Source organism: Delphinus delphis, chromosome 4, assembly GCF_949987515.2.
Source record: "Delphinus delphis chromosome 4, mDelDel1.2, whole genome shotgun sequence".
NCBI classification, from domain to species: domain Eukaryota; kingdom Metazoa; phylum Chordata; class Mammalia; order Artiodactyla; family Delphinidae; genus Delphinus; species Delphinus delphis.
Genome location: NC_082686.1, coordinates 122,360,282 through 122,374,062, shown reverse-complemented (window position 1 = coordinate 122,374,062; position 13,781 = coordinate 122,360,282). Strand labels below are relative to the sequence as shown.

The window sequence follows — 13,781 nt, the reverse complement described above, 5'->3', positions numbered from 1 at the left end:
TGTGTAAAATATGGTGCTAGCTGCTGTGGCTGGATCAGGGAGGTGACTGGGACAGAAATTTTGCCCCCTGGATACATTTTTCTATCCATAGGTTTGTATATGTTGTATCTGGCATGCTGTAGGTACATCATAATAAATGCTGGGGATTAAAAAAATGCTTCTTGATTTCTTCATTGATTCAATGAATGTTTATTGTGCACTAAATAGTTATCAGATTTGAAAGTTCTAGTGTTGCAGAGATAAGTTTAACTATCATTTAAAATTAGAGGGAGATTTTCATTTCACCATTTATTTTACAATAAAGAGACTGATCCAGAAACACCAAGTGATAAGGACAGGTAGCTAGCAGCTTGGGCAGTTTGAGGTCTTTGCTACATTCTCTCCTTGACTGCCCTCTCTGCTAGTGTTACTCCAGCACAAGGCTACTCTCAGGAAACTGTCTGGAGAAAATGACCCTCCACCTAGCCAGTGTCCTTATTTGGCTCCTACCTCTATCCAGCCTCAGTAAAAATTCTATATTCAGAAAATGAAATTATATACCATTTGGAGGAAAACTCCCCCAAGTAATAGTTTTTAAAACCCACTTTATCCGAACTAATTTCTTCCCTGTCCTTCAAAATTTCTGCAATAAATTTAATCATTTCCATTGTGATTTCATTGTAATCTATTCTGCAAGTTCAGTTGGGTGGACATTTCCAACTGTTTTTTCCTTTAGGTATGTGTGGGGGGAGAGTGGTTGCATAATATTGGTTTGTGGCATTAATTAGCTATGAAAATATAGATACGTGTTTAAGGTGAAGACATGAAGGACCTAGAGTCTGTCATACAGAGGGAAGTAAGTCAGAAAGAGAAAAACAAATACCGTATGCTAACACATATATATGGAATCTAAAAAAAAAAAAAAGGTTCTGAAGAACCTAGGGGCAGGACAGGAATAAAGATGCAGATGTAGAGAATGGACTTGAGGACACGGGGAGGGGAAGGGTAAGCTGGGACAAAGCGAGAGAGTGGCATGGACATATATACACTACCAAACGTAGAATAGATAGCTAGTAGGAAGCAGCCACATAGCACAGGGAGATCAGCTTGGTGCTTTGTGACCATCTAGAGGGTGGGATAGGGAGGGTGGGAGGGAGGGAGATGCAAGAGGGAGGGGATATGGGGATATAAGTATATGTATAGCTGATTCACTTTGTTATAAAGCAGAAACTAACACACCATTGAAAAGCAATTATACTCCAATAAAGATGTATAAAAAAATAAAGACAGAATTATCAGGTGTGTTGCTGCTTGCTTGCTTCAGTTTCATTAGCTTTTAAGCTTTTAAACACTAGCTGCTAATAGTTTGGGTGATTATAACTTTTGGCTTAAGTTTATATCAGTGGCGAGGAACAAATAAATACGCTTAAGGAACACTTCTGTTGCTTTCTTCTCTGGCTCCCCAGTAGGGGGAATATACAGATGAATAAAGTCGTGGATCTGAAGGAAGACCATGCAGTCTAGTATAAACAGGCAATCCCAGCATGAAGAGTAGAAGATAAAACATTCTGTGAAAAAGGAGAGGAAAAGAGCTGTGGAGGTTAAGAGGAAGGAAACGATCTTTTTACATTTATGCTGCTCAAGTAGAGGTTTGTAGAGGAGGTGACCTTTGAAATGGGCCTTGAGGGTGAGTGGTTTGGACATGATTGGGAAAAGACGTGTTAAGCAGACAAAACATCATGATTAAAGATGTGAGGACAGATCAAATAATTCAGTGTTTAGTTTAGTTTAGTTTAGTTTAATAATTCAGAACAGGTCATTTAACGGAACGTTATTAATGTGAGACTGATTCATTTAGATTTTATTTTACAGGCCAGGTTTGGTAAACTATGGACTGGCCCAGACTCTTTTTTGTAAATAGTTCTATTGGAGCACAGCTGTGCTCAATTATTTGCATATTGTCTGTGGCTGTTTTGTACCACAATGGCAGAGTTGAGTCATTCAGCAGAGACCATGTTGCCCTCAAAGCCTAAGGTATTTTCTGTGAAAGGCTAGATAGTAAATATTTGCTGAGTCCTGCTTTAGACCATAGCAGAGAACCACCGATTCAGTCAGGGGACTGGCACGGAATAGTTTTCAGGAGAGTTTGTCAGACAGTCCTTGTTAGAAGTGGGGAGGAAGGTGGGTGATGTGGAGGCTTGTAGGGTGTTTGAATTAATCTAGTCCAGTGACTTCTAGTGGGAGTAGAGAGGCTTTAAATTCTACATAGATTAAGTAGATGGAATCAGTGGGATCTGGAAGAAGATTTGATGAGAGAAGCCTTGGAAAGGGAGGAGGGAAGGCTGAGTGAAAGATTTTCAGCTTGGGTGACTGTATGGTTGCTGGTGCCACAGAAACAGGGAGCACAGAAGGACAAACACTTGTAAAAGTTTCAATGACCTGTTAGAGATAGAACACTGACGTGTCTGCTAGAGGACTCAATATGACCACATGAGGTTTCTACCTTATGGTTTTTGCAGGACCCAGGAATATTTACCACAGTTAGCTGTGGAAAGTTTTATTTTATTCTTCATATTTAAATGGACCGATTTACTATGAGAATTGTTTTTAAGACTGTTGTGCATTTTTTAGAAAGTTTGAGCTTTTGGGTTGTTGTGGCTAAAATAATTTTAAGTAGAAAACCTTTCTTGCTCTTTGAAAAGTTAAATTGGTTCAAAGAACTTTCCTGAAGTACTTAAACACAGAAACAACAGTGCTACTAGAAGAAAAGGGGAACATTTCAGCAACCTTCAATTTTTATTCAAAGTCAGATCCTCATTTGAATTACATGAAGATAATTTTTGCCTTTTACATTTTGCTTTATGGGAATTGCTTTTTGTTTATAAAGGTAGTGCCTGCTTATAAAATACTAAATTATAAGAGCACAAGTTGCTAACACTCCTTCTCAAGCTACTGAAGTCTGCTAATAGTTTGAGCTATACTGTGGAGATACTATATCCTTCGCTGGGATTACAAAGACAAAACAATCACTTTACCAACTGTGCATTTATAGCTTTGAATACATGATGCTACCTACAAAATATCTGAATCAATTTTGTCCAAGTCTCCAATCATGATTCTCTGACATAATGAACTCTCTTCATCCATCTCTCCAGACAATGTGTTGGTGTTCCTCTGCAACTTGCCAGGCAGTCTCTGCCTCAGAGGGTTTGCTTTGCTTGCCTCACCGCTCATGGCTCACTTACGCGTAAAACTGGTCTTATTTCCTAATCTTCAATATTAAAAAAAAATTATATCCGTGACTAGTAGTCTTGAGGAAAATATCTTTGTTAGGAGAGATAGGATTATCCTAGGAGACAAAAATCTAAAGTGATCATACTGATGAAATCAGTTGTACTTATAAGAAAAAAAGAAACTTGTGGTATTTATGTAAATATCATTTTGTGAAGTCAGATTAATTCAGTTTTGTAAATAAACAGGGAGGGAAGAGTTGGCTTGAGGTTTTAGTCAGAGCAAATTTATTCTGATTTAAAATTTATCTTAAAATGTATGTGTATTTGGCTAAAAATAAAGTTGTTTAGAACTACAGACTGGTGTAAACTTAAAAGTGAGTTTTTCTCCTACCTCTTGTTTCCTCAGTCCCTTTCCTATAGTAACAATAATGTTAATTTTGTTAACTGTTTTGAGAGATTATAATGTGTCAAGTATTGTTCTTACTTTTTTATTTTTAACAATAACTTGATGAGATAGGTACTACTTCCCCCCTCATTTTATACTTAAAGAAACTAAAACATAAAGAGTTTAAATTAGTAACTTGTCTGTGGTTACTCAGATAGCAAGTGACAGAGCTGGAATTAGAAACCCAACTGGCAGACTTCAAATTGTACGCACTGAGTCACTTTATGATTATGTTATTAATAGTATTAAAATTTTCCTGCCCATTGATCCTAGAAGAAAGAAAAAACTATATGCCAAAAAGTGTATCTATGTATACATATATCAATATGTGTTTTAATTTTGAAGTTATTTTTTTGTAACTGAAATAAAAAGCAATGATAAAATTTAAATTCTCTAGAACAATTTAAAATGAAAAAAATAGTCTATCTCTCTGACTCCAACTTTACGTTTACTATTTTTTAAAAAATTGGCTAGGCATAATTACTAAATTTAGTTGCACATTAGCAACATTTTAATCCTCTTTTTTTTAAAAAAAAAGATTGAGAAATGGACTATCTGGTGAGGGCGTGTATACTTGTGAAGTCTGGTTCTTTAAAGGGAAAAAAGAGACAGGAATCAGAGGGTAGGCAGCTTCCTTTTTAAAGCACAAGACCTGGAGACTGCAGGAACACACCAGTCCCACTCACACTCCGTTGGACAGACTTGGTCATGTGGCCACATGGCTTCAGAGTAATCTTTAGCCATGTGCCTGGTTATCATGAGGGATTCCATTATTAAAATAAAGGCATAGGCATGTCTTTGGGGGCATATGGGGGTCAGTTAGCATCTCTGCCATAAGTGTAAACTTACGCTATTCTCGCTAAGCTAATTTTTTAAAGTTTCATTGGATTTTTACTTTTATAGAGATGAGAAATAGTCTTTTATGTTGATAAAATAATTCACATATAGAAAGTTATTAAATGTTGGCTGATGCATTACGACTGTCCTAGCATATTAACAAACTCCTTGAGAGCAAGTCTGGCAAAGGCATGTGGAACAGCCTCCTTACTCCCCAATTCAGATATCACAGCAGTGCATTTGGACTCTTGGCTATTAGGAAGACCTGGTGCTGAATTAAAGAGCATTAGTGGGACTTACCTGGTGGTGCAGTGGATAAGACTCCACACTCCCAATGCAGGGGGCCCGGGGTTCGATCTCTGTTCAGGGAACTAGATCCCACATGCATGCCGCAACTAAGGAGCTGGTGAGCTGCAACTATGGAGCCTGCCTGCCACAACTAAGACCCGGCGCAACCAAATAAATAGTAAAAATTAAAAAAATAAATAAAATTTAAAAAAATAAAAAGCATTTGTTTACTCTTCTTGTTTGCCACCTGGGATGTCAAGTCATTAAATTATTATCTTTGGAAACCTTTGGTTTTGAGGTACTCTGATGTTAAAAAAAGTTGCAAAAGAAATTGTAGTTGTAGCAAGAATTATTCTAAGAATTATAATAATTTCATATTATAAGTCATTGTGATTCTGTGGATGAACTATGAGGAATAAAGTCCCCAGAAAAATCAGTGAAACTATAAATTTCATTTTTTACATATTTTTTCAAGTGTATTGAGCTTTAAAAAATGCACTTGTCCATATACTTTTATTTTCAGATTTCAGGCTAAATCGTGATTCAAATATAAATTTATATTGATGACATTTAGTAGGTAAACACATTTTGTCAAAGATAAAGAAATCTTCAGAAATTGTAATGGATGGGTACAAATTAGAAACATTAGGCAGTTACAATGGCAGCTTCTGTCAATGATTGTGTTTATATTATGTTATACAGCAAGTTAACTGATTTTTAACATTTCAACACTGTTTTAGAATTTTGATTTTGGAGAGTAAGTGATTATTGAAAAATATTAATGCTAAATAAAAAGCTGTCTTTTATTTGGATTTCATTTGCCAATGTAATGTAAACACTAGTAATTTAATACAATCCATATAGTTTAAGTTGAGGGAAGCTTGTTTGGTTTACTCTGTAAATAGTTGGTATTAATCCTGTGTTGGATTCTAAATTCTGACTTTTGTTAGAGACTGTTTCTTGGTTTATATGTCTAAATTCTGGCAACTATATTTTAAAACTTCTTTTTTCCCTCATCAAACAGCTTTAATGTTATATTTGCTGGTGGTCCAGAAGAAGTTCTAAAAAAGTTCCAAAAGTCAAACCACAAAGTGGTCTTTGCAGCAGATGGAATTCTGTGGCCGGATAAAAGACTAGCAGACAAGTATCCCATTGTGCACATTGGGAAACGCTACCTGAATTCGGGAGGTGGGTAAGGTGCTGGAAGAAAAGAGTAATGCAAGTCATAGTAAATTATAAATATTGATGAAACAACTTTTTTAAAAATATGTAACTGTAAGACATGAGGTTTGAAATAACCATTATCTTCTTTTCCGAAGGGAAAATTATATCAGTTTAAAATCCAGGGCTCCCTGGTGGCGCAGTGGTTGGGAGTCTGCCTGCCGATGTGGGGGACGCGGGCTCGTGCCCCGCTCCGGGAGGATCCCGCATGCCGCGGGGCGGTTGGGCCCGTGGGCCATGGCCGCGGGGCCTGCGCGTCCGGAGCCTGTGCTCCGTGACGGGAGAGGCCGCAGCAGTGAGAGGCCCGCGTGTCGCAAAAAAAAAAAAAAAAAAAAATCCACAGTGCATTTTATAGTTGACAAAGCATTTTTTCATCTATTATATCATATGATACTCCTAACAACACTAGGCGGTGTAAATGTTATTATTTCTGCATTTTAAGTGAGAAAACCCATGTCTCCCCGATTTAAGTGACTTTTCTTAGAGACATTTAGTTATTAAAGGAAAAACAACAGGGATCCATGTCTTCTGACTGTAATTTCATTAAGAATTTTCTGGCTCTAGAATAATGGGTTTAGTAAATTCCCTTACTTAGGAAAAAGTGCAAGTTATACTCATGTAGCTTTAAAAAATAGGCATTACTTAATTTTATCTATATTTTAAATATATTGGAGTAAATTATTTATCTTGAAATCCCTAGTCAAAAAAAAATTCAACATTGAGTGTCTAGGTGTACTTTAAGTACTGCATTAGCTATGCCACCATAGATTAAAGGAACAAACTATCACATTTCCCTCTTTCCTTCAAAAAATAAAATAAAATTTGACTTTGGACCTTATTATAACTCCAAAATGTTTTCCTTAGATTGTGAATAATATAAACACATGGCCAGAAGACATGGCTGTAGGATGGGGGACATGTCAAAGAAACAAGTTGGGTGGAAATTGCAAGCCATACTGGGAAAACAGATTTTGGGGTAATTTATATATAATAACTGATTGTATTCAGGTCAGTCCAAATAAGTGCTGCTTGAGATATCATCATGTCTGGAATCTAGACTTTGATCAGTTACTTTTGTCAATGAAACTTTCAGCAAGTAATTCCCTTTCTCTGAGATGCCACAGTTACAGCCGTACTCACCTGCCTTTTACTTTAGCAACCCATTTCCATATGGTACCTTGGAACTTTGTCAACCCAGATAAGTATCACATTTCTGAAACCTCAAATCCCAGTGTGTACTACCTAGTTTCAGCTCACTTTTTCTCTTCATCTCCATATGTTTTTAAAAAGTTCATAGTTTTGGGGATCTCCTGACCATTCTATTTTTCTCCTAATTTATCTACCACCTTTGGATTTTACTTCAATATTCAAGACAGAACCCAGGGTTTTTCATATTGGTCCCTTTGTCCTCAGTATTTTAGCATTCCTTCCTCTTAGATTTACAGTAGAGATGGCTGCCCACTCTTGACTTCTCTGAGCAATTGAATTGGGAGTGAGTACACCTTCCATCTCCAGCTGTCAGACCCTCAGTGACACATGGCTAACCTTTTAACTTATCCTAAGCCCTAGGTAGTTTAAGAGCCGCTTAGCTATGGAACTCTGAGATAAGTTTTACTTTGTATTTATTAGTTTTTCTAAACATGTAGAGCGAAATACATCATATGTAAATGTATCTAGATAACGATATATCTACTCCAGAATGTGAATCTCAAACAGATGCACAATACTGTGGAAACAGCAAAAAACTAGCGAGTGCCTTTGTGAGCAAGTTTAATTAAGGAGGTGTTTATATGTGGGAAAGTGATCATACAAGGACATCAAAACGTCATCCTTATGCCCTCTGTAGTCAAAATAATTAAAGAAATGCTAGAAAATCTAAGTATGTTCAATAAAAGTTTGTGTAAAGTTTGTGAATGATATATTGAGAGTTATTTAAGAGACATGAGTTTTGTTTGTGGGTACCTCATTTGGCTAAAAAAAATCTTTATCGTGGAGAGTAAACATGTTTCCTTATGAGGAAAATTGCATAATATTAGAAACTTAATTCTTTTGAAATGATATGACAGTTTCATAGAAAAATGTAAATCATACAATATATATCACATACTATGAAAATAGATGTAATTCCTTTTCACTTTTTAGGACACTTGGGATTTATGAAACAGATAAGGATACATAGTTTTTGAAAAACAGTCATATAAACCATTGGAAAATATCATGTGTTCCTTCTTGAATATGTTTTTTATCACAAAAGATTGGTTATAAGAATTAAGAAATACATCTTTTTCAGTGTTCTGGGATTTTTTTATTTGGCAAAAATGACACAAAAAAATGAGCCACCAGTGATTGATTTAGTCATGTTTTCATTTTGTCTTGTTTTCTCTAGTTAGCAATCATATTCCTTGACCTATTTCTTTTAATTCTTTTATTCCTATGAGGACATTTTAATTTTGAGGGTAACAAACTAGGTTTCCTTTCGATTCACAGGAATAAAATTGGTCCTTTTTAAAAAGCACTGCACATCAATGAAGCATAGCAGTTTGGCTGCATTTCTGAAATTCAGGGGAAGACTCAAACACAGGAAAAATGAGCCTGTTTTCCGTGTCTTTTACAGACAGCTGTTGTTGGCATATTTAAGGCTTATGCCCTAAGGCCAAGGTGAACAATCCAATTTTAGACTTCCTTTCTCCAGACCATGACACACAAAACCCAGCCAGAAAATGGTTTAGCAAACACACTACTGACTAGCTCAGTGAAGGAAAAATTCCCCAAATATCCTAGATATAAAATTTCTTTGGGATGTTTGCAGTCCGTGACATATCCAACATTCCTTTGATTGCGTACTAACATTAAAACCACTGTAGTAGAGTTGTTTTTTTTTTCCCAGAAACAGTGAATCCTTTACAAAGGATCTAGGAACAGCATTTTAGAAGGTCAGAAAGAAAATTCTTCTGTCTAATTCTAATTTTTTCCTAGTAACTCTTTTTTTCCAAGCATTCTAAAACATTAGTTCTCTCTCTTGTGTCAATTAATTTGGGGAATACGTTTATTCAAAGAGTCTTTGATTTTGCAATTGGTAGTAAAAACTTCCTCTCTTGTAGTTTATATATGGAAACAAAGGATACCCAATAACTCATATTTCTGTCATGGTGAGCTATGAAATTCAAAATTAAGGATTAGGACTAATAGCTTTACAAATCTGTGCGACTGGTCTATAAAATTAACATAGACATGAGTTTCGGTCTTTGAATTCTGAATCTTCTATTCTTTCTCTTTTGTATTGCAGGATTTATTGGTTATGCTCCATATATCAACCGTATAGTTCAACAGTGGAATCTCCAGGATAATGATGATGATCAGTTATTTTATACTAAAATTTACATTGATCCATTGAAGAGGGTAGGTAATAGCTCTCACTTTCAGTGTAACTTCCTTGTTGAAATGGCTACTGGTGCTCCAGCCATTGCATCCATATTCTGGGCAGTTAACAGGCAGAATAGTAAATAAAGGGCCATTTCAGTTGTGTCAATGCTCTCTAAGTAGCTTATCTAGAAGTCTTACAAAATACTTTCTCATACTTTTCTTTGACCAGAGCATATTTATTTGACCACATAAAATATGCAAAGGAGTTTTGTTCTTTATTTCAAGTACATGTGTCCTACTAAAAATCTGAATTCTCTTATTAACGGGAGAAATGTTGGGGACAATAGCAGCCTGCCGTAAACCCTAAGGACAATATTTCTGAGACTGGTTTAAATGAAACTTTGGAGAAAAGTAAAAACAAAGTTCTCTAATTTGATAATATTTTTAGTATATTCAACTAGTTTAAGTTAATGTTTCATAAGTTTACTATGTATAACCAGTACAGTTCTAAAATTTACTGAATTGTGTATTTCTAGGTGCTGTCATTAGGAAACATAAGTGTTTTTTTATGTATATTTTACAGTGAGTTTGCAACTGTAGCTGCTGCTTTTTCTTGGATAAATACTCCAGTTATCTATATATTTTCATTAGATACTTCTTAAGAAACTGTATTCTTTAAATGTTTGTTTTTCTTCTCTCCAGTTTTTTACTGTCTCTACGTGCCTGGCACTGCCAGCCTGAGGACTTGGTTTCTGATCCAAGAGCAGAAACCTACTCTTGGCATGAGTGCTAGCCCATGCAGCTTGATGCTTGTCTTTCTGAGTGTAATTCAACAGTGAAAGTGCTCTGAGTCTTATTTAATTGTTTTTGCTTTAGGATGCTTCCTCTGAAATATCACTGCTGGGTCTGTAATATTTTTTGTTGTGTAAATCCTATTTAAGTTTTTCTCTAAGCGTAAGATTTTATCTGGTTAGCATGTGTCTTAGTCTGCTTGGTTTACCATAACAAAATATCATAGACTGGATGGCTAAAATAACAGAAATTTATTTTCTCACCATTCTGGAGGCTAGAAGTCTGAGATCACGGTGCCTGAATGGTTGGTTTCTGGTGAGAGCTCTCTTCCTGGCTTATAGACGGCAGCCACCTTCTTGCTGAGAGACAAGAGAGACAGAGACAGAGGGAGGGTTAGGGCTTGAACATAGGAATTTTGAGGGAACACAAAAATTCAATCCATAACAGCGTGCAAAGACAATTTTAGGAGTATTATTATGACAGAGCAATGTAGCTGAAAAACTACATTGAGAATAGGATTTGTAAAGCAGATTAATCTTTATGATTAGGTTGATTAATTATAAACCTACTGTAGCAGTCAGAGAGGTTATGCTGCATAATAATAATCCCCAACCTCAACAGCTTAACATAACAGGGGTCTTTCTGAAGAAGGTTGCTATAATAATTTATGTATAGGATCTTTAAATTCCCTAAAAAAACAAACTATATTAACATGATAGTGTTGTTTGCTGTTTTTATTGTCATTTTTAATATTTTTTCTATTCTCATTTTTAGGAAGCTCTTAACATCACACTGGATCACAAATGCAAAATTTTCCAGACCTTAAATGGAGCTGTAGGTATGCTTCCTAAATACTGGGTTGCTCATGTGTGCAAATGAACACCTGTGTTTTCAACTGTCTGTCTTTTGTTACATTCATTTGGGGCTATGACTAAGATTGACGTGTAGGTATTGCAGCTTTTAAAAAACATTGTACTCAAGCTGAGCTTGATATAAATACGTTCAGTTAAAATCATTTCCTAAGAATAGTACAAAGAGATGCTTCTGCCCTTAGGTAACTTAGACTTTAGTATCTCACCATCTGGGGACTGTAGATATAGTTTTGAATTAATTACACTTTGTTATTACACGGTTTTCAGTATCAGCTCTTTACATTGTGAGTTTCTCAGGAGTATTAGAGTATTTTAACCTAGGTTAAAGGTAACTGGTAACGAGACATGTACACGGTGGAGTGAGTGTGTGTGTGTGTGTGTGTGTGTGTGTGTGTGTGCATGCCTATATGTGTTTTCCTGATAGACATGTATCTTGATAAAAATACATTAACACATTAAATTTAATTAATTGATACATTAAAAATAAACATACATTAATGCATTAATATTTCAGAAATTAAAAATACATTGCAGTTCAGTACAGTTCTTCAAGGCAGTTCATAAGTAAAAACATTCTTAGAATGGAAGGCATTTAGTTTGGAGTGCTCTGGAAATGTGAGGAAAGGAACTTGAAAACAAAACAAAAAACGTTTCTGCTCCCATGTGACTTTTATATTCCTGGAATTTATATTAGGCCTGATTTTCAAGAACTGGAAATACTATCAGTGATGGCCAGTTGTAGAAACCTAGCTTATGCCTGGCAGTTTTCTATTTGCCATACATATATTGTTATTATCTTTATAATAACCTAGAAAAGCAGGCAAGAATCCCATTTTATAGATGAATAAATTGAGACAGTAATTTAATTCATCTGGGATTATGTCACTCTCAAAAGGCAGAGGCAGTATTGCAAAGATGCTTTCCTTCCACCAAGACCCCTTGGTGTCTTAGCACCTCAGTTTGCCAGCACCAGGTTGGAGAAAGTCAGGTGCTCAGAATCCATGTGTGTGTCAGTGTTGTCCTTCATTTTGGATATCTGCTGACTTGGAGCAGGCCAAGTCTCCAAAAGTGTAGCACATGGAATAGCATGCATGAGAAATTTTATAACAAAAACAAGATGTATAGATAGATAGATAGATATACATGTATAAGTATATATGAATACATACACACACATTTTAAATTACTAAAATCTGTCTTTTTAACCCAGATGAAGTTGTTCTGAAATTTGAAAATGGCAAAGCCAGAGCTAAGAATGTGTTTTATGAAACATTACCAGTGGCAATTAATGGAAATGGACCCACCAAGGTGAGTCACAGTGACCATTCTCTGTTTCCTTATTTCTTGGAGATAGATTATGGAGCAATATATAGAATGACTTCTTCTCCTCCCCCTTTCCCTCCTTCCCCTCCTTCTTTAATATCTTTAAGAGGCTTGGTAAACAACAAGATCCTACTGTATAGCACAGGAACCTGTATTCAATATCCTGTGATAAACCATAATGGAAAAGAATATTTTAAAAAAAGAATGTTTATATGTGTATAACTGAGTCACTTTGCTGTACAGCAGAGATTGGTACAACATTGTAAATCAAGTACACTTCAATAAAAAAAAATTTTAAAATATCTTTAAGAGGTTTTATTTTGGTGCCGACAATTTACTAGTTTCATCTTTTACACAGTGTGTTATCTGGTTTCATTTAGATTAATCAAACTGATGATTTTTCCTCAGCAGCTGGATAACTTTCTATTCTATTTGTAGCACATTTCAGTTTAGTGTTTAATGTAATAGCTTCCTTGAGAGTGAGCCACATTTCCCTCATACAGAGTATCCTCTCTGAATAAGAAATGTTGAGGTTTGTAAGGGATCATTTGTTTCACCTGAGTCACCGTTGTCACAGTTAATAGCTCTCTTAACGTTGGGGTGTAACTGTAGGTCCAGAATGCTTCCTCTTGCACTTATTCTATAACAAGGTTGATGGATTATAGTTGACAAAGATATAATTTGTCTAATGAAATTTTATGTGCTTTTGGAACATGTATAATTGAGCTTGCTGACAGTGTTACTGACTGCAAAATTTGTAATAAGATTGTATCGCCGGAACCTAATTAAAATAGAAAATGAATTGTTATATATACATGTAAGTATATATACACGTATATACACACACATATATACACACAAACATACACATATATGTTTAGTAATACAGTGCTTAAAAACAATGTTCTGAGATAATAAGATGATGCCTGGCTTACTCATAAATACCTAGAAAAGAGATTACCAGATAAATTTGCATTGTGGGAAGAGAGGATGGGGAGATGGGGTCTGCTGTTTCAGTGGAGTGAGTAGCCTGAATTCCAATAAAAGCTATCTGCATGGGAAGACATTCAAGGAAAAGCCCACACTGGCAGCTTTTCCACCATAAAAATGGAGGAAGTAGATTCCCCTTCTCTAGTTAATCTTTCCACCTTGCTTTTCATCCCATTCCAGCCCTCCTACAGAGCCTTCCCAGTGGGCTCCTTTTTCTGTCTGGTAGCAGTTTTCCCAGCTCTAAGTCTCATCAGCATTTTAAAGACCCTCAAGCCTTTCTTATCCTAGAAACCCAGCCAACACAAACTGCAACATCCTTTTCAATCTACCTTGCCTCCCAGCCTGCCTGTCTTTTTCCCTCCCCTTCACAGCCACACTCTTTAAAGTAGAGACGACTCACTGCTACCATTATTCCTCTTCCCATCACCCCCAGGAATG

General features: G+C 35.9%; 1 protein-coding gene across 1 annotated transcript in view; it reads left to right on the top strand.

The window, feature by feature from the left end:
• Positions 1-13,781, top strand: part of PLOD2 (procollagen-lysine,2-oxoglutarate 5-dioxygenase 2) — a 107,372-nt gene that overhangs the window by 49,937 nt on the left and 43,654 nt on the right. Inside the window, exons 4-7 of the mRNA XM_060011389.1 lie at positions 5,807-5,970; positions 9,290-9,402; positions 10,933-10,996; positions 12,241-12,338. Of these exons, the coding sequence (XP_059867372.1) occupies positions 5,807-5,970; positions 9,290-9,402; positions 10,933-10,996; positions 12,241-12,338 (439 nt within the window). The remainder of the gene's footprint in view (positions 1-5,806; positions 5,971-9,289; positions 9,403-10,932; positions 10,997-12,240; positions 12,339-13,781) is intronic.